This window comes from Macrosteles quadrilineatus, unplaced genomic scaffold, assembly GCF_028750875.1.
Source record: "Macrosteles quadrilineatus isolate MER2022 unplaced genomic scaffold, UCM_ALF_1.0 Scaffold_7__1_contigs__length_78375512, whole genome shotgun sequence".
Lineage (NCBI taxonomy): Eukaryota > Metazoa > Arthropoda > Insecta > Hemiptera > Cicadellidae > Macrosteles > Macrosteles quadrilineatus.
Genome location: NW_026542600.1, coordinates 66,015,442 through 66,037,471, shown reverse-complemented (window position 1 = coordinate 66,037,471; position 22,030 = coordinate 66,015,442). Strand labels below are relative to the sequence as shown.

Genomic DNA, 22,030 nt, shown 5'->3' with positions numbered 1-22,030 from the left:
GTCTCGTGTTAACTTAAACGATCTTTTAAAAAAACCCTAAAGTTTCTAAAAAAAATCGTCAATGAAAAAACACAGAGGCAAATTTTTTTAGATTAGAAAGTATAAAACTGATGGATCGCCATACAGTGATATGTTTTTAAACTATCAAACTGTACCATCAGAGATGGAGCAAAGGCAATATCAGAATATAAATCAACTTTGGATTTAAGAATCAACAAAAAGAAGCAAACTTTCATTTTTTTCAAAAAAATACAAATTTACAAAACACATACAATTCAGCCAAAAAAGCCAATATGGTTTGTCTGCAGCAAATAGCTGAAACTCTTAGTTCTGTCTAATTATTTCCCTTTCTTAAAATAAAAAAAAAATTGTTGAACGTAAGCAATCGAAATGTTACAAGTGTCTTCTTTATTAAAGAAAATATAAATTGAAATCAAACAAAGTGACCTAATTAAATATTTAAAATCTAATTAAGGAAGTACCAATGGTCACCTGCGTTTTGGACCCCAAAAAGTCAACATTTGAACTACAAAGCTTTTGTTACGATACTTACGAGATATTGAAACTCGGCGGTTTAGGCTAGGACATGACTTGTAGAAATTATTTGACATCTTACTACTTTTGTCTTATTAAAGTGCAGTGCCAAAAATTTGTTTTTATACATCATCATTTAAAATGCTCATGTTTTGAACTCCGTAAATTCTATAATAATTTTGTATTGTAAACGTTCAGTCATTTTAGTGGTAGATTGATTGTTAATGCACATTTATCTCTTAATTACTGTTGTTTCAGGTTACAATGGCACTCGTTCTTTCTAGTCTTCGCAGTTCTAAAAGTAAGTATATTTTAGTATAATAACTGTACAAAGATAGTATAATAGAATAGATTAATACATTTCATAACTTAAGTAGGCCATGTATGAATTTATTTGGTTTGTCCACACAGTTTTTATTTTTCATAATTGATTTATTTTATATCATTTCCATGGTGTAACTAAAAGTTAATTTGAATTGTTTTTGGCAATAGCTGTTTTAAAAATCAATGTTAACAGTAATCCTTGACGATATTCAAGTAATTGGCAACGAGCATAATATTCGTGAGTTTAAGAAATACAATTTGTGAAAATAATTCAAAAGTATCACTTTTCAAATGTTTGTTCAAATTTGTGCTACAGAGCAGGAAATTTGTATTAGCAACAACTTTGGTTTTTATTGAGTTTATCAAGCCTTAAAGGGTTTCTTGCACTTATCCAAACAAACAGACCTAGTAGAGACGTAAATCCGCTTCTACAGAACCTCGGAAGTAGCCGGGATCACCGGTATCACGACGTACGACGGCCGCTGGGATCTAATCACTAACCATCTGCAAGGACGTCCCTCTGGGATCCAAGCCTTGAGGAAGCTGAGGTCGAGCCAAATTGTCGGTTCTTTGTTCTTTCAATTTCAGACGTTATGCTTGCATACTCTTCAAATGAAAATATCTGCCTGGCAGTTTCAATTATTTTCCTGAATGTAAAGATGTGTAATCTCTCAGGGCCTCTTCGTATTGATTATCATAACGGGCAAAAGAAAAGATTTAACGGATCATGAGGTCGATCTCTTCCTTTGATTCATGGAATATTTATATCTTGTGATTATCAGGGCCCATTTCCAGCAAAGTGTTAGGATTAGATTTAGGCAGTTGAACTTGAGACGTATTGTTGCAATGATTTAAAATTTTCAACGTTTTTCGTAAACTTTTTACACTTCCGGCTCCTTTAGGGCCTCTGTCACAGATCAATGCTCTCAGTTTAGGAAATGCCTGCAAATTATTAAAACACACTTGACGAATAATTAAAAACAAATTAAGATTTTCTGAAAACTTGTTATCTCTTCTCAATATCAGAAACTTATAATATTTCTGATATTGATGTCCTTATCAGAAAAGGGTGATGTCATCGATAGTTACAAAGGTACCATCGAAACACAACCAGAAATGCAGCAGTTGAATTCTGATAACTGTCAACGGTGCAAAGGTGATCCTAGTAATCGCAGGATCCATGGATTGGGAGATTGATGGCGTCAAACGGTCTGGATGACTTCTGACCCACCAGGCAGAACAAAGCCGTGCTATTCATCAGATCGATAGAGGCTTCTTCACACTTTTCCGACTGACTGATCACCATACAACCGAGACAGAGTTCAAACTCCTGTAGGTCATCAAAAACGGTTCCTCCTTTTGTCCGATTTCCTTGGCACAGGAAACGCACATATTTCTTCAGTGTTTGCCTGCGCCCGAGCCGTTATGTTCCTCTCTTGCCGCCTCCACTGCTCCTCGCTCCTGGCACAATTCTGGGTGTAAATAGATCACCCGCCCCACCACGCCTCCTGTAGGCATGACTACCACTCTTCACCAAGGCCACTCATGGGCTGATTTCAACCGATGAAATTGATTTCATAAGATCCCTCAAAGTGTGAATGGCTTTAGTGAATAGATTATGTGCAATTCCTTTTCTTATTTTAAAAATTTAGATATGTTTTTCATTTTCATTCACTTTGTGGCTAACTTATGAGGAAAACGAAAATAGCTGACAAATACTATTGATCGAAATGTTTAAGTTTAGGAGTACCAATTATTCAAACCCATGACGAGTAAACCCAACTTTTAAATTATGCGCATAACCTTAGTTTATGGTTAGCACTTTAAAAACTAGTTCAATAATAAACAAAAACAGGGTTTGAAAAATCGAGTGATTAGAAAACAAAACATTTTGCAAAGGTATACTAACCATTTTTTTACACAAGTGTCATTATCAATATTATGACTTATCTGCATTGCATTCTTATTTTATTCTCATGAATTTAATGCAGATAAGTCATAATATTGATAAATGACACTTGGATGTAAAACATGTAATTTAACTCATGTCTTACTACTGAAGAAGATGTTCCATTCGCTTCAACTAGATCAAACAAATTAGTAGTACAGTTTCGAAACAACGGTCAAGGAGCAGCAAGATAAGATCACGGAACAGTTCCAGGGTGTGGAGCGGCAGAGATAAGAACAGACGCGTCATGCAACATCACTGTCAGTAATGGCTTATCAATTACCAGTATTATCATCAAAGTCTTCCTGTATGCTTGGTCAGGGTGAAGCTTAGCTCTTGGGGGTGATAGGAAGCACCATCAGCAACACAGTCGGGGTAGTTCTTATTAACTAATTATGTAATCAGCTCTTGGAGATGGCAGGCCATTGTGAGAAACATATTGTAGCACTTTCAGCAACACAGGTGGATTGTTCATATCAATTACATGTAGGCCTATTATTAGCAAAGCCAATTCATCTAAGAGATGTTTGGTCTTAGGTAGAGCAGGTAAACTAGCTCCTCGATAATGATAAAAATCTGTAGGAACCATTTCAATTCACCACTCTAAAACTTGTACTGGTATACGAATTTACTTGGTCAATTATATGACGGAATAACACAATTCATTATCTGGAGATTTTGCATGAAAAAGTGTGTTGACCAAATAGGTAAATAACATAATACGATGAAAAAAATTAACTACATTCTTAAAAACCCCTTTGGTCTTACTTTCAATGTTCATGGAACCTACTTATTGAACATCGAAAGACATTTTGTCAGTGTCGATTTAAATCAAGATACCAGAATAGTTTATTTGTTGTGTTTACCGGTAATATTAAATCCATTGAATACAAATCTAGGTTGAGGATCTTGATGTTGAGTCATTCCAGGGTGAATTTTAAAAGTGGTGGTGTAGTTATGACCGATCATGAGCATTAAAAGTAGGATAAAGGGTATCCTAGATTATATGGTTTGAAGTTGACGTTTTATACCTATCAATGATATAAATGTTTACATGTTTCCTCAAGTTTCATCAAGGTCAGTGAGGAATACAGAAACATTTACTGAGCAATTCGAATACACCTCTAGATTGCCGCTTCAAAAGATCTCCAACGCATTTAACCAACTTAATTTTTTAGAGATTTATTAGAAATTTATTGTATAAGCACCCATATAATTTTTAAGTATATTATTATTCACGGTTGTATTTGAAAAGTGTTATGTGAACATAATGTTGTATTATTGAATGGACTAAGTCGATATTCGAACATAAAAAATACGTAGCCAATAATTTGCTACTTTGCTTGCAAAAAACAAACAAACACACTTCAAAGGGACGGAAATTATAAATGAGGAAACAAGGAAGACGCCTAGCGGTAGTGAAGCTGTCAAGTGCTTCATCTATTTTCCCACGTAATTTTTCAAACACTCGGTGATTCCCGCCGTTATCTACATCTAGGTGGGGCACCAGGACAGCGCCAACCACTGAAAGTGGTCATTTGTTTATGCGATTGTTTCCCATGGACGAGCAGTGTGTAATGTGTATGGTCATGGTCACGGTGCATTGGCGAAATAGGTTGACCATTGGAGGACAATAACTGTGGGGACGTGTACTTTGGTCAGCTCCGGTCTACGATAAGTGGATGGAAGCGTATCGATGTTTTCACACAGAGTGTTTTGACCCGGAGTTGTAAATTGTCAAGTAAAATTTGATTCTGCAATGATAAGTGTTAATTTAGGAGTTTGGTTATGTCAATTCCCTCTTGTCTCCACACTTCTAGACATGTACAGCTTCTAAAAGCAATAAACTCAAACGCATTCCATGAAAAGCTGTCTTAACCCCTAAAGTTTTCTTGAATATGACGGGAATCGAACTTATTTTTCTCTCACTAAGTATGAGATCCTGGACAATCACTTGGCAAAAAACTGCTCTCAGAACCTAGCACCCTCTTCACTCGCTGGCTGCTAAAGCTGGGGAGAGGGCAGGTCAAGCAGGTACTTGCTCTTATCACAGGACACGGCCATTTCAAGAAACATATCCACACTCTAGGAATTGTCAATCACAAGCAGGAGTGTCGACTTTGTAACCAGTCCGATGAGACTGCAAAACACATTATTCTGGACTGCGATGGACTACGGGCTAGGAGAAGGGCTCTGTTTGGTCTAAAGCAGCCAGGTGAGGAACCAGACGCTAACATTGGGTAAAAGCTCCTGCACCTAGTTAGGGACACAGGCATAGGCTTACCCAGTTAGTGGCAAGCGGGATGCACAATAAGCTTCGGTTGACGTGCTTGGACCATGAGTCCACCCTCACACAATCAATCAATCAATCAAGTATGAGATGCTAATATAAGCTATTAAGCTTAACTCCTTAACCCAAGCGGAAAACAGTTTAATCTGAAAACTTATATAAATAATGTTAAAATATAATCAATATTTTGCAATAAAAGGTATGAAAAGTAAGCAAATAACGAAACTTCCCTTAAAGGGTTGTTTTAATTGGATTTTGAACTAACTCAAAATAGTTTACTAAGTGTATGTGCGTTTGATATGGGTGACAACAAGTTCAACAGAATGGGTATTGTGAACAATTTTGGACTGTTTGCTCAATTTCGGCACCCCCGTATTTTTCACCCCTGACTAGTAGTTGGTATCGACAAAAAATAAGCTTAATGTTTAGGCTTAAGAGTAAATATTTGCATAATTTGAATTGTAATTGATATTACTAAGCTGACTCAACAACCAACCCCAAAGACGAGATGTGAAGGTTTAAAAATACAATATATTGTCAATCATAAATAAATAATAACAAGAAATGTTTCTATTACAGTACCTACGAATATTTATTTAACCATAAATCTTACATTGTTAACCAGTTGCCTGTTGTAAAAGTAACTGTCAAAAGTGGATTGATAATATCCCGTCGCAAACGATAATCTCGAAAATGTTCAGTTCAACGTACAGTAAACATCAGCTGTATAGGCGAACAAGTAATGGTAATGGTATTTAATTACCACGTACCGGACTCGAACCATGATTTCCCGCATGTCCTAGCCCACATCTCATGCAAATGAGCTAATAATAATGTGCTGGAAATTAATAATATTTTCGATACCTACGCATGGATTCGATCCCTAAAACATCAAACACTAGATTTTCACACTTTACTCTAGTTCAAATAAGCATCAAACTACTACATTTTAATCAATCCTTGTGCACTATTTCGTATTAGGCCATTAGTATATACGGTTGGATAAGAACAACTAAATAATTCAAGGTCAAGTGTAAGGCTACGATTATAACGCACAGATAATTAGACAAGAGTGACTAAACACCGTTAAATCACCAAAGAGGTAAAAAGTAAGAGTGCAGGGCACGGACACTGAGCATAGAGCAAGAACTGGACTGACCGCTAACTGTTGTGGGGAAGAACAAGTGGTTTTGTTAACACCCTGTACACATAACTGAATGTTGGACTAACGCACCAAACTGTAACTGATGCATTAGACGTAACATTAAACATGTTTTTAGACTAAATATAATCATCCCAAAGGGTCACGAATCCGTTACATCCGCATTGTAATAATATCAGGGATCTTGAAAGGAAAGACTATCGGAACGGGTTATTTCTCCATAGGATTAGTTCTGTAGAACGAAATGTATGCAAAAAGACCATTACAAATGAGAAAATGTAGATTAAAATAAAAATTGAAACTAAAATGTAATACAAAAGTGTTTGGGTAACAATGATGATTGTTGATTATCGCTTCTCACTGACAAACGACACACAACTTATATACCAATAGCAATTCAAACATACATCGTACTGCTTGTTCTGTAATCGATATTCACGAATACATTAAAAATGTGTATACAAATTAATGTATTTATCGAAACCATTGTGTATATCGCCTCATAGATGCATCGTACATCGATTAACTCAAAACACAGCCAAAATAGTTTGTATAATTTATTGTTGCTCTTTAGACTTTACAGCCACCTCCCGACAGTTAACAGTAATTGTCTAGGTAGCCAAATTATACTACTATAGTGCTCGCCCACAAATCTAAAGGATGTCAGTTTGATTCCAAACAGTATCTATTCTGGAATCTTGATGACATTTGTCATTGGGATATCAACTATTGATGCTATCTAACAAAAGGTCGAAGTTAAATAGTAACAAAACCGGGCAAAAAACAAATTATTCTGAGTATGGGTCATTTTTATCTTCTAGTTAGCTATGTTAGGCTTTTGAGTCTATAGACTTTAATGTACTCTTCATGAGTCATTCACGTTTTAGCACTATCGAAAAATTTGCAATGATGTCTAATCTATCGCGATTGTTTGTTGAACATCATAAAGAATGAAGGAAACAGCGAGTTAGTTCCGCCTGCAAGGCCGTCGCCCGCCATATCTGACATGTCGACGAACGGTTACAGCGACCCGTGAAGCCCTCATCATCAGATGAAAAACTGTTAAATACCTGTAGGCTTACTGTTGCCACAGCTATTACGTGAACAAACAAACCTTACATACTTAGTTCTTCGTCTTAGTGGAGAAGTTGATACAGAGTTCTTGATCAAAGTAGGAAGTATACCCTACAAAATATAGAGCTGCTGCAGGGACGACTGTATACAGTTTGCAGGGTCATGACATGCCGCATGGTGCAAAAGGCTCTTGTCTTACAATACCTTCTTGAGAGGCTTTCCTTTCGAGACGAGGTATCTCAGTGCGGATCCCACCTGGGCAAACTCCTGCTTTACTTTCCAAGAATGAGGTATGATTTTGAGAGGAGAGGAGCTTCAGGTACTTTGGCCGAAAGTCGTATAACAACCTTCCTACTGGCCTTAAAACATATTCTTTTTTGTCGTTCAAGGAAAAAGGTCCAAGAATTTTCATTGCCTACTTAGGTAGTTGTTATTCATTTGATTATGTATTTCATTTCAATATCTTTATTCAATAATTGTAATTATACATTGAATATAGTCAATAATCTTAACCTGGTAAATACAATTGTTAAAGGATAGGATAACGTTCGAAATTAAAATGTATACATAAGAAACATATAAACATAATCAAGCTAATTGAGGGAACACTTCTTTAATGGAGTAAGGAGCGGTTTCAAACACATGTTTTTTATTATAAATTTTGAAATTGGATGCTAGAAATGGATTTTATCGGAAGCAGACGTAAGAACCTTCTTCCGGTAGGGTTGCTTTTTATTTAAAAAGAAATTATGCTTGAGAATATCTTCTCTTGAGGCTTTTCCTCTAGTGTTGTAGCATAATGGTGCGTTATCCGGTAAACTTCCCTTAGCAATGAGAGCCGTTTCAAAAATGCATTGGGCAAAGACCGTTAGTATTTTTAAGTTTTGTAAACGAATTTTAACACTTTCATCATTCAGTCCCATCATTGTTCGTAATGCCCATATAACAAGTCTTTGCTGAATCTACATACTGTATAAAGATTTACCGTATAAAAAGAGGCAATGGACAAAAGAACGATATATTGTTTTCAAAGTACAGATATTACATAGATAAGACATCTGTTTCAATGCGAATATCCCTGAATTAATGTTTGCGCAGACAGATCTACGTGGTCCTGCCAGGACAGGTGCTTAATATATTGCTTCAACTTGTTTGATTTAATCAGAATCCAAACAAAATAACGGTTCTATTTTATTTCTACATTATTCAGTTGAAAATACATAAAATTAGTTTATTTTGAGATTATAAGGTAGTAACTTTTAATATTTGTAAGGTCCATAAAGGTATGTATTACGATCTGTTGTACTCTTTGGTCGATAATTTTTAAGTTAATTTCATCAGCATATAAGCACATATTTCCGCAAGGGACACGGCAACAGTGTATTTGGTATCTAAAAGCAACAAAGAAATAAAACAGGGCCTAATGTTAAACCTTGAGGGTCGCATAAGTTATTAGGTTTGACTTTTTATCTTTTTTTACCATCCAATTGTTTTCTTTAACCATCAACGAGTCATTATATATCCGATAAAAATGTGATTTAACCCACGGCAAAATTTGACCTTTTACTTCCATATCTTTTAATTTGATTATTAGGATATTTGCTATTCCTATCACGTTTTCATGCTGATCAATTGAATCTATTATACTTTCATAAAAACTCGATGTGTCCGTAATTGTTGATCTGCCTGAGTGAAAACCATTTTGGCCACTAAACAGAAGGTTGTCATTTTCTATAAAAGACATTATGGATATTACTAGGTCGTCGTTAAGATATTTGATTGTTATTGAGCGGAGCGTGTGAAGCACTTATACGTCGACCATTATGCCTTTCGTAATACGCAAACTCATCCATGACGGCTGAAGCAATCATTTTCAAATTTTGCATGGTGATAAAGATTAGTTAAATTTCGCACGGATAATAGAACAAAAACGTCTAGAATCAAAAAACATGACGTCACTAGCTTGAATCACTAATAACTATAACATATGGTTTAATCGTTTTTGACCGTTTCGGGCTAGTGTCGTTATTTGTTTAGGATCAATACAGTTTATGTTATAATATTCGTGCTGTTAATCATCTTGTTATGCATTATTTTAGTTCGTGATTAATTCTTGGATTTAATTTGAACATGATTCATTAACCTACAGAACAAGTTTAATATTACGTTTATTTGTATCAGTGTTTCATTTGTGTTACTATACTCAATGGTTTTACCTTGCGAACTAAACATTGTTATGGCAAGTCTGTAGTTACAACTGAGATTGCAAACACAACAGAATCAACCCACGGTGACGGTAGGTGTTTGATGGTATTATTGCATATCTGTGTGGTGATATGGTTTTATCGGGGCCGTATCGATCTTTATTCATGTCATATGATCTTTCAAATCAGTGGTATACACATGGACATTTTGTAAACGAACACATTCAACAATTTTTCAACTAACTGCGTCAATCTGGAGAAGAGCAAAAGTCATTTCGTCATGGAACGATGACAGAGAAAGATTATCAGGGTGTCCCGGAACTCTCTACCAATATTTTAGGGCATTGATCCTGGGTAAGAAACATAACTAAATATCATATTTAAACTGTCCAGAAGGCCTTAGTTACTCACACAGCCGCCATTTTGTTTTTTTTAGTTATTAATTTTTTTCTAAAGAATGGTTTAACATACGAAATGGAAACTTTGCACAAACATTTATGACAACTAGACAAAGCTACCAAAAAATTATCACTATTTTTCAAATTCATAAAACAAAATGGCGGCCATTTAAAATTTTTGTAAAATCAATGGTTTTTGAGTTATTTAAGAAAGAAAATTTTAAATGGCCGCCATTTTGTTTTATGAATTTGAAAAATCTTCATAATTTATTTGTAGCTTTGTCTAGTTGTCATAAATGCTTGTGTAAAGTTTCCATTTCGTATGTCTAACCATTCTTTAGAAAAAAAAATATAACTGAAAAAAACAAAATGGCGGCTGTGTGAGTAATTAAGGACTTCCGGACAGTTTAAATATGATATTTAGGTACGTTGTTTCTTACCCAGGATCAATGCCCTAAAATATTGGTAGAGAGTTCTGGGACACCCTGTAGATTCTTTTATTTACGATTCATATAAAAATATCAACAATCAGAACTTTGCAACATTGTTCGTATCACGGCAAGAAAAGAAGACGTGTGGACGTGGCTACTTACAACCTTAACGAATTGGCTGAACTGCCAAGGTGGGATTCGTTCGTGCCATAAACAAACCTTCAATAGCAGCTACAGTGTGTTTCGATTAATGTCAATCTCTTGAAAACATCCTCAAATTAGCCAAAGGATGTAAAGTCATGTTAAGCCACAAAATATGGGCCAATGCAGGATTCGTCAATGGTGCTGTTGGCACTGTCCACGACATTTTATATGAATTTGAAGAAGTCTTATCACATTTGGACATGCAGACTTTGCTTGTATTAGTTAAATTAATAATCATAGAGGGCCCATATTATACAAAAGATTGCCCCATGTTCATGTTCATTGTAACTAAATTTGTAAAATGTGGCATTAATTGTACCTGAAAACAATTTCCATTGACAATTCTATTCTCTCAATTCACAAAACCCAAGGCAGAACCCAGAACCAAGCAGTTTTTTTATATTGGACTATGACAATTCAGTGCTCGGTTGACTTACAGTATATTGCTGTAGATGGGCTGCTTTCGACCAAGTATTTCTAGAAGAAGTTTGATGAACATGAACAAAACCCCTTGCTTTGCTGGATACGTTCCACGCACAGATCTGTAGTCTATGTGGACGGGCAAATGCAAGGTAAAAGAGGCCGCAAACCTCTTTTTTAAAAAAAAAAAAAAAGCTCGGTCTGGAGAGAGATGTCTGTTCTAGTCGAAGATTGCCTTTAGTGTCACTGCTATAACGATTTTTTAGTTTTAGCATAGACAATTGGAATTAAATATAGACCAACACCATTCGAAATTTAATGCAGTTTGTCTATGGTTTTAGTTTGAAATTTTCACATTCGTTGAGTTGTCCATTCAATAAAATTCATATTGCAAGCATGTTTAATTGTTTAACTAAATATATTACTCTATTTTTTTCTTGAGGTCTTGGGATATAAGAGAATGTTATCTCTTTCGTGTTTTCATTCGTATACATCATACAAAGTTTAACTGCCAGGCAGTTATCCTGTAACCAAATTGGTATAAGCCGAAACTGTTTGGGTTTAATGTAATCACTAGCTGAAACTGCACCGTCCTGTTTGAGAAAAAGTAAATATACAATCCCAGAGGTTTAAGCTTGAAATGTAAAAGCAGGTCTCAAAAAGCCATAAATAATAACTACTCTGTGTTAAAAATAAGATGCTTCACTTCACTGGTAAATAATTAGTAGCTGTTTTGATCCCCATGAAATTGTATCCCTTAAAAAAAATCTCTATTTGATATTGTAGATAAAAATAACTTTGAAGCTTGATGTTGAGGGTCAATGGCAATATGACTACATAAAACTGAATCCTGACGACTCCGCTCAATTTTGTGTACGCGTCTGTGAACGCCACCTAGTTTGGTAAATTTTTATTTTATTTTATTTTTATTTCATTTTATTTGTATTTTATTTTATTTTCTGGCTCAGTCGGTAGCACGACGAATGACAACGAATCTATGACAGTGATGTCGTGGGTTCCAGTCTTGATTCCGCCACTTCAGGTTATAAGATAATTTAAACTCATACTGTACTGACAGGCTCACCCCTTAATCTTCTGGGTAAACTCCATGCACAGACCCGAGGCATACGTAGAAGTTAAAGGGCCATCACCTATTAAAACAATTAACAAAGCAGTGCATCGTCAGACGGTGGCGCTGCTGTTCTAAACTAGACGATCAATAGCAATAAGCAAATGCAATGGGTGGTTACATTTTTAGAAAGGACCAAATATGAGTATGATGGGTAAATGAAGAGCACCCCTGACACTGTATGTGACAGCGGCTCCCAAGAGTCAAGTAACCCGGGAGTCTGCATTGCTGGACACTCGGACAGTACGGTTCGGCGACAACGACCTCGCGAGTCGAGATATTAAAGACGCCACGTTGGGTTCACTCGAGAGGAACCCATCAACGCATTGTCCCGCAGGACATGGTCATACTCTAACTGTCCCAATTATATTTCGACACTCCGCTTTGCGGCAAAGCGTTAAAAACTTACTCTGTCCTCCAGTTACGGATTCCCACACCCTGCAACAGTTAATGATATCTTAAGACGGTTAAAATTGTTGGGTTCAGTATTTAACCAAATTAAAGGTTTGCTGATATGATAAACACAAAATTCAAACTTAGGTTAATGAGATATTTTGTATAACACGTACGTCTTTCACGCTCTAAGTAAATACTGTAGTTTTGTACTGGACTGTAGAATGGCTACATGGATTATGTGTAAGGATGCCCGATAGCTCTTGTTAAAGTTCAACTCTTGAATTAAGCGTGGACCAAAATATAATCGTAAGAGTCCGCGAATCAGACCAATGTTTGTTGTACCACACAAATTAAAATTTAGGGGGAGGGCGTGGTTTACTCCAATAATAATCAGTTTATTTCTATATTCTCGCCCATATCTTGACAGATTTCTAACTGTTTGCATAAGAGTCAAACAAGCTTGGAAGACAACCATTCAGTTTATTACATTTTAAATCAGCACTCATCAGATGACTAAATAATAAAAGTGTCCAGCACGCAATCTCGCATGTTATCCTTGTGTAGAATCAATTTATTGGCGATTTATTTTAAGTGCTTGTTCATGGAATTGTCATAGTAAGTGTCAATAATATTTATTGCCAATTACAACATGGTGCAAAATGGCGTCAAATGTCAACTACTAAAAATATCTTAAGTAAATTTAATCAAAATAAAAACAATCCCTCAAGAAATTCCCCTTTAAAATAAATCGGCGTGGATAACATCTCTTTAGAGAATTTGGCAAGTGTTTATCAAACTATTGCTGTTTATACTGGAAATATTCCAAGGAAAATTATCTATTTATTATAAATATGTTTGAATATAAACTGGATGAAGCAACTATTTATTCACTTCTGTCTGCAGGTTAGACACGAAAGGGATATTTTATGGACAACTCATTCCCCAACATTCGATCATTTCCTTACTTTACCTTATCAGAAAATACTTTACCTTCAAAAGAAATAACATCGCTCACTTCCTAAAATATTAGATCTGAATACAAAATTAAGTTCAAATTTAAAATTCAGCATACAAATTTGGAATTTGGAACAGCAAATGAGTTTCTTGTTAACATTAAATCTAATAGTGAGATATTTGGATTGCATATTATAATGCTATTTAAATTAATTCTAACTATCAAATGGATGTAAATTCAACGCCATATCAAATCTTCATTGAATTCTGCAGGTGCAAGATTTTCTATATCACCCGTGACACAAGCATGTTCCACAGAAGAGTAGTTGCAGTAACAGTTTCATACTCAGCATGGTCCTGGCCATTACCTAGACTTCTGTCGCGTACAATTGCAATACCGTTGTTGTAAACATCAGACAAACACTTACAGTCGCATAATTGCACATGACTGACTGACGGCAGCTGACTTTACCGTACTCCGGTGCGCGTCGACCATAGCGCCGGCGCACTCTTCACGCATGCGCATGGTCATCACGCAATCGGATAAGTCCTTGTACAGACCTCCACACGCATCACTGTGCACAACAACACGTGTAACAAGGCTGATTGTTACAGACGTAACAATCAGCTATCTGAATACACAGCACGACCCGTATCTTTTCTTGTCTGGTTTATTTACACTGTTAAGTTAAATAATCGCCTACAACTAACCTACAACTGACTTAATTTTCTTATACCTTAAAGGGAAGTCTAGTTTATGAGCAGAAAAAAATGAGACTTGTAGTTATTTTAGGTAATTAATAGGATGAAAAGACATATTTAGTTGTTATCCCATCCTCTATTCTATTTACATGACTATTACATCTAGAAACTGCTAAAGACGGTAAAATGTGTTTTCTCTCCTTCATTTTACATCCATCTTAACTGGAGTGACAATAATAAGTCGCTGTGAACATACAAGATGTAACTGTACTAACAGAACAAACTGTACCGATAACGTAATTTTTTCTCCCAGCATGGATCAATCTTTTAAATTTAACTTTCTTTCTTGCTACTTTGTACATTGCCGTAACAATTAGGACTAAAAAAGTCAATAAGACTAAATCCAACGCACCAACGGACCCTTTTGTTTATGAAACAATCTAAACACTCAATTAGAGCCTACTTGTCGCATTGTTTACGGCTCGAGGACTCCAAAGTAGAGGCGTGTGCTTGTTTTCTTTCAAATCTATGGCGATTATTTACCAATAGATTTTATAAAATCCTCAATCTAGTTGCAGCGTTCCTAAAGACAAAGGTGCTCTACATTGCTTGAAAACTACCTTCAAATATGTCTAGCAATAATGGGTTTCCCTTTTACTGGTAGAATCAGCTTGTAGAACCCATGGTAAACACAAATGTACGGTAAACATCAGTTTTCATAGGTTAGTTTTGATTTTTCAAATTTTAGTACGAAATGCTGATTATTCTGTCAAAAAGCAGCATAAGATTGACGGAATTTTGTAACCCACATCCTGCCACTACCAAGGAATCTTCTTCAAGGACCTTTTGTCAGTAAGACTTGGTCTTCTGCATTCTCACGGCGGCATTTCCTGGCGTGCAAGTCCCATCCTACCGCGTGGGCTATTTCTAGTTTTCCGAAGCCAATTGTGGACTCTGGTGAGCCCAGTCATGCTTGTGGTACCCGTTGTTTCCCAGTTCGACGACCTCCTGCCAATCGTCCACCACCAGTACCATCCATGGGGCTCCCACGCGTCAATCGCACTTTCACGCGGAAAATGGCCTCGTGTGCGCGAAGAAAAACCACTGGAAAAAGATTCGGACGACCAATCACCACTATTGTTCTGGAGTCTCTTTGTTCATATCTCGATAGTTTCCTGGACTTTCGTGACAGAGCTGGTGTTTACAATGCTAGAATATAGTCGTTGTATTGAATAAGAAACGTGAAAAGGGAGGTAGTGATCATAATTATTGTTAAAAGTGGTTTCTCCAACCTTTATTGCGTTTTTTGTATATTAGTCTCATATCTTTTCCGAAACGAATAGTGCCATTATTGTATTTGCCATAAATATATCTCATGATTTTCCATATTAATGTATGTGTTACAAATGTTTCTAGAGCACTTCATAATCAGCGTATTAGATACCATTCTAACCAACAGCTGGCCTTACGTCTCAAACGTGCTATTAAGTCTCTACAGCAATCATACCCTACAGTAAAAAAAAATCTAGGCATAATTTATTAATTAATGAATATTGTACAGTACTTCTAAACATATTGGTATTGTAAGCTTACAGGCTAGCTTAAAATATACATTTTTCAAATATTACTCTTGGGACATTTGATGTAACAGTCATGTGTCACTTTGTCGGATGAGTCTTGGATGTCCCGCTGATCTATGTGCTGTTGCAGGTGTACGGGGTGAGGGCGGAGGCCGAGGTGACGGCGACAGGAAGCGGTGCCGGAGGGACGGCCACGGGGGCGGCTGCGGAAGTGACCCAGGAGGGTGTGGAGGGAGGGGACGTAGAGGAGGTGACAGAGAGGGATGCGCTGTTCCAGGCTCCTCGAGACCTCCTCAACGAGACCAGGGAAGCGTTATCACCGGACGGTAGCGAGCACAGCTCGGTAAGTACCTCAATCACCACCATTGACCATGGATACAAATATACATTCCCATGTAGCCATATTGTAGAATAAACATGAACGTGGTTTAATTGAGCAACCGTCAGAATACGCTGATGTAGATTGCTGATTTCTGTCGAATAAGCCAACTTTTCAACCAATCCAAAGTGAAAGCGCCTACTGTGAACTATAGCACTGTGTGTCACATAAACTATCATGTCAACAAAAGTTAAATATAATACATTTTTATACTGCAACGCACTCTGTGAGTCCCTTATAAAAAGAAAATGGCTACAGCTGGTCCAGATATGAGATATCTAATTCAATTCCCAAAATTGAATGGCACTACACTGTTCTAAACCAACACACAGTATACTGCAGTCCTCAGTTTTACCTGAACTGCTCATTATATCAGATCAATCCAAGCAAATAATAATGAGTTGCAGTAGTTAATCTTTCTTGTCATAATTCTTCAACCACTTATAGTCTTTTAAAATGGTTCATTTATGAAACAAAACTAGATTCTACCATTGACTTTATAGTCAATGGTTCTACTTCAACAACCAAGGTTTACTTATAGAATTGTTTAAACCAGTTTAAGGTTTAGAAAATACATCCCGTCTAACACACTTTTAACACATATAGTATTTCAATTCCATATGGTATGTAAACACGTAAATTTAAAACGAAAATTGTCAATACAATACTTCACTAACCACTTTTTTGTTTAAGAGTAGTGATTTTTTGTTTCATCGGCAAACAAAAGTAGACTACACAATGAGTTTGAAATGGCAATAGACAAATATTCAACTGATAACACAAATTTTAAAATTCAATTTTACGTATATAATTTTAATAAATCCATTTTTTGCGCTATACGAAATAAGAACGTAATGTCTTAATATAGAATTACACTAGTAAAGTTTTATTTTTAACACATTCCTTAAAACCAAAATTGTTGGAGTTTTAAACCTGGATTGATTAACACTATTCGAGATATTTCCTTTGATACGTGTGGCCTAATCAAAAGTCATGAACGGTAAAAATAATTATCTGTTGCCAAGAATACATATACAGATTTTTCCTTAAAAACAATTAACGAAAAAGTTTGTTTTTATAAAAAAAAACTGCTCTGATTTTTGCTTCAAACTCTGGTCGGTCTTCTAAATTAAAAGGCATTCTGCAATGAAATAAGTTTGTATCCATCGATTTAAAAGTTGCTATTTGTATATTAAAATGTAAATACTAAAGGAAACAAACTGTTATTTTATTCGTAAACGATTTAATTTGTTCTTATGTAGTTACCGCGCCATGTCGCGTCGCGGACAACAACGCCTGCAATATCTGACTAGTCAATCCAGGTACTCGCCGTTTCTAATGTACAGCAGTGCAGTGTTACTTCATACAGGTTATTGCTCATGGATAAACTCCATCTGATTAAACATTACCGATTAAATCTCCAAAAATATATATCTTAAAACAATAAAGAGGTCAAACAGATTTATAGACATCCAAGTTTCCCTATCCAATACTTATATTTATACATGCATTTTATGGGCTCAGATAATGCAGAAGAATTGCAATATTAATTTTGGTTTGATTATTTAAACAAAGTTTACCTGCCATAACAGTAAATAGTTTAATTGTTAATACATCTTTTACAGGGGGCAACAATTACGTAGTTAACTTATAAATAAGTATTTTGGTGGAGTAAAATTGAGTTTATAATGTGGGGAATAATTATACAATTGATTTGTATGATGAATTTATTACATTCCATACTGTATATATTTTCTTCAATAAATCAACAGTGATCTAGTTTCACAATAACCGAATTTAACAACAAAGAGCTAACCAATTTAGCTATATATATAAAGTATTTTTTAGACATCCCAGGTTCATGGACTTGATAATTACATTAAAGTAGTTGAACTAACAACTTTATTATAACACGAATTAGTTAACAATTGGATAAATTCTGCAGACAATTTTTTCAAATAGTATTTTATAACGGATAAACATAATATTTTACTATAATCTATTTTCAGTGGAAGGGTGGCTGGACGTTTAAAGCTTATATAATACTTCTAATTGTTGACTTTTACAAGAGGTAGACATCCAACGCTAATGTTACGTTTGTGTTTTAGGCGATTTTAGAATGAAAATGGACATAGTATAATTGAGGAACTGGTGTTGATGTAAACTACTTATATCCGTCGAATAAATCAAGTTTAAAACAAACCCAAACAACAACAAAACTCAAACTAAACCATAGCATGTTTTCGATACAATAATTATAAAGTACCGCAAACTAATACAGAAAATACTAGTATAGATCTGGGATTAACACACTCTGTAAGTGTGCTACTATGTTCTATTTTGATGCGAAATTCACTACAGCTGGTCCATCATATACAGGGTGGCTGAAAAGTAACTTGCACCCCTTCCACCTTAACTTTTTAAGCCTTTGAGATATTTCAAATCGGTTTGTGGCAACCTTCTTAGATGTAAGAGGCTACGATAACTATGGTTAATTTTGAAAGTTTTGCTCTTAGGGGTAGTGGAGGTTGGGGTTAGCTCAACATTTTAAAATAGGAAGTATAGATAGTCGAGTTTGGTATCATTTTACAGGTCTTGGTGAAACCAAACAATTGACATAAAGAAAAGACAACTAATAGCAAAATGGCAACTAAAAATTACTTTTAATAACCCGCTTAAAAAAGCATTGTATACATAAAAGCTCTGTGGCCGTAAAATAATTTGTTTCCTATTTTATTAACTTTCAATTTTTATCAAGGAAACATTTTCTTTAGTTCATATCATGCTGATAAGGTCTATGTGGTTAGTAACAGTGTTTGGAAACTCTTATAATTGCTAACTCCTTATAATTGCTGTTATCAGCAATCTCTGTCCGTTTTAGGGTGAATAATTTTAGGGCGCCATTTTGTTATTAGTAGGTCGATTTTTATTTTCCTTATATCAATTTTTTATTTCCATCAAGACCTGTAAAATGATACCAAACCCGACTATACTTCTTATTTGATAGTTTTGAGCTAACCCCTACCCCCACTACCCCTGAGGGCAAAATTTCAAAATTAACCATAATTATTATAGCCCCTCGTATCTAAAAGGTTGCCGCAAACAGATTTCAAATATTTAAAATGGTTTTAAAATAAGGGGGGGGGGGCACAAGTTACTTTTCAATCACCCTGTAGATGAAATGTCTACTTCAGTATCCAACAGTCAATGATGAATTAATCTCATGAGTATAGTTTTTATCTTACTAGCAGTAATGAATTATTATTACTTATTTCCATGCATCGATATATTTTGTCAAGCAATATATTTAGGCATCTGCAATCCTTACAAAAAACAACAGTAAACATGATTTAACTCTACCAATATTGCACGCGTGCCGGATGTATGGCTAGTTCTCAGCAATTGTTTACTTAAGCCCAAGGATTGCAAGGATAACTCCGTTATAGTAATATCCATTACTATTATTGTATTTAATGAAGTGTAAATACTGTCAACCTTGAAAATGTACAGTGTTCATCAAATTTACGTGAGAACTTGGAAAATACGTGAGAAGTGGTTAATTACATCCTTAGAGTATCAAGGCAAAACATTCCATGTAAATGGCAGCTTATCTTCGCCTTACATAAACAGTGAGTTACTAAAATCGGTATATTTTTTACACATAAAGTTTTTACATAAAAAAACAGAAACTATAGCATTCAGTTTACGCGAAATATAAGCAAGTTTGTTAGTTATTGCCTTGACTTTTGACTCCAACTTGTTTTGTTTGCCACCAAAATCAATAACAATATATGGGTATTCCCCAGGGATCAGTTAGCTCTGAAACCCTCTTCCTCATATTTATAAATTACCTTCTCGAGCTTAATAAATTGCCCAACAAATTGCTATCGCTTCCTTACAAAATTTTTAAAGCTAGAATTCATATGTTGCTAGAAGAACACGTTCTACAAACTAAACGATTTTTTAGAATTTCCTAGACCATTACGTATTGAGTAATGTTTGTACATTTTTCTCTTGTAGTTATCATCATCTGTATGCAATGGATGCATTTTATATTCTCTTTGTATCTCTTGTTTTGACCTTGTTCTCTACACCCATTGTACTCTTCCTTGACAAATAATGTTTAACCAACATAATACCTTTCATTGACCATTCCACATGCAATTTTATTGTCTATTGGGAAATAAAGCTTTGATTTTATTTATGCCGCCATTCCATTGGCACGAATGCGCCTTTTCTGACGACATTGCGTTTTTTTATTCCTAAAAATTTATTTTCACTCTTTACAGTTACATTCAAGAACATCTTAACTTATTGAGTGATTGGTGTAAAGCAAATAAAATGCAGGTAAATGTTGATAAGACAAAATACATAGATTTCAGTTTAAGTTTTGGCATTCCAAGCTATCTAATTTATCATTCTTCAAATTGTAATTTAATTTCATGCATTTGCAAATAAATTGAAAAGGTCAATCATTTTCGATATCTCGGACTAGTTATGGATGAAAATCTAAGCTGGGACAAACATATTTCCACCCTACATACACAAACTATGAGAATTTTATATTTTATAAAAACATTTGTAATACCTTCTTAATTCGAACTATTTACTTTTCTCTTGAGGATTCAAGACTCTAACATGCAATTCAATGCTGGGGTGGAACAAGTTATATTGAAAAACTAAGATTTACTCAAAATTGTTTTTAAGGATAATAACTAAAAGTAATAAACGTGATAGCTCTTTCCCGTTATTTTCTCAGTAGCAAATACTCCTATTTCAGCATTTATACATATTACTACTATGTACGCAGTGGAAATACAAACATGTTCAATCTTTTAATTAGTTTCAAATACAAAAGCAATCTTTTGTATAATACTAAACAATCAAGGCATTTTCCGATTACCTAAAGTAAGCAAGTCATTGTTCAGACATTCTTATCAATATAATGGTCCCAAATACTTCAACCAACTGCCGGAAGATATCAGATTTTGTTTGACCTTAGATAAATTTTCTTCAAAATTAAAACATTGACTCTTTGGTAATCCGGACGTATATTTTCTTAATAATATACAATTTTTTTCGATCTTTTTTTTCAATAAATCGGTTAAGATTCGCTATTTTGTTATTTTTTGTTTGTTTTCCATTTCATGAGAGGGCAATCAATTTTTAGTTATAAAAGTATTTCTGTAAACTTTTAGATTCAATTTTGTTTAGTTCCGGTTTTATAATCTATATTTAGGTCGCCACAGATAGAGGCAACTTGTATTTTTCAAGTGAAGAGGCTGGACTCGCCAAGTCTTGAATAGAATTGTCTAATTATTTTATTTTACGTTTGCCACGAGTACTGGATAATGTGGCAACGTAGTTCCAATAGAATTTATTATTTTGTTTATTTGTTTTGAAGGAATAATTTCATTATTTCATATCTTTCTTATTGTCTAGTAACTCGTTATTAACTTCAAATTCGTTATTTTATAAGCTTAAATTTCTTGATTTTGCAAAAGGTATAATTATAAAGTATAATGAAGCATAAAAAGTAAATAAAACTGTACGAAAAGGTATTCTTAAACTAATGTAGCTAAAATTAACTTTAAAGGTTATCCAGCATTGCTTTTAACAATTTTATATATTGTTGTATTTTTAATTTATATTTACTTGTCAAACTAAACCTCTTACCAGGCTACAGTATAAAAAGTAAGGTTTTTTTTATTTTTTACTGAACACAAAATAGACAATTAGTTTGAAGAACGATATAGGGACACAAATCTTGAAGGATAGTACTGTTCTTTACCATTGAATTAGTTGTTTTAAATCGACGCGTTCTGTTATACTAGTTTTATATACGTCTATTTCTAGTTATATACTTGACTATTTACAAAGCGATTGGTTAAACGTTGTTTT

At 34.8% G+C, this 22,030-nt stretch overlaps 1 protein-coding gene across 1 annotated transcript in view; it reads left to right on the top strand.

The window, feature by feature from the left end:
- The window catches only part of LOC128999057 (uncharacterized), a 57,382-nt gene that overhangs the window by 16,967 nt on the left and 18,385 nt on the right, over positions 1 to 22,030 (top strand). Inside the window, exons 2-6 of the mRNA XM_054425414.1 lie at positions 793 to 835; positions 4,782 to 5,021; positions 12,309 to 12,461; positions 15,011 to 15,198; positions 15,881 to 16,093. Coding sequence (XP_054281389.1) covers positions 793 to 835; positions 4,782 to 5,021; positions 12,309 to 12,461; positions 15,011 to 15,198; positions 15,881 to 16,093 — 837 coding nt within the window. The remainder of the gene's footprint in view (positions 1 to 792; positions 836 to 4,781; positions 5,022 to 12,308; positions 12,462 to 15,010; positions 15,199 to 15,880; positions 16,094 to 22,030) is intronic.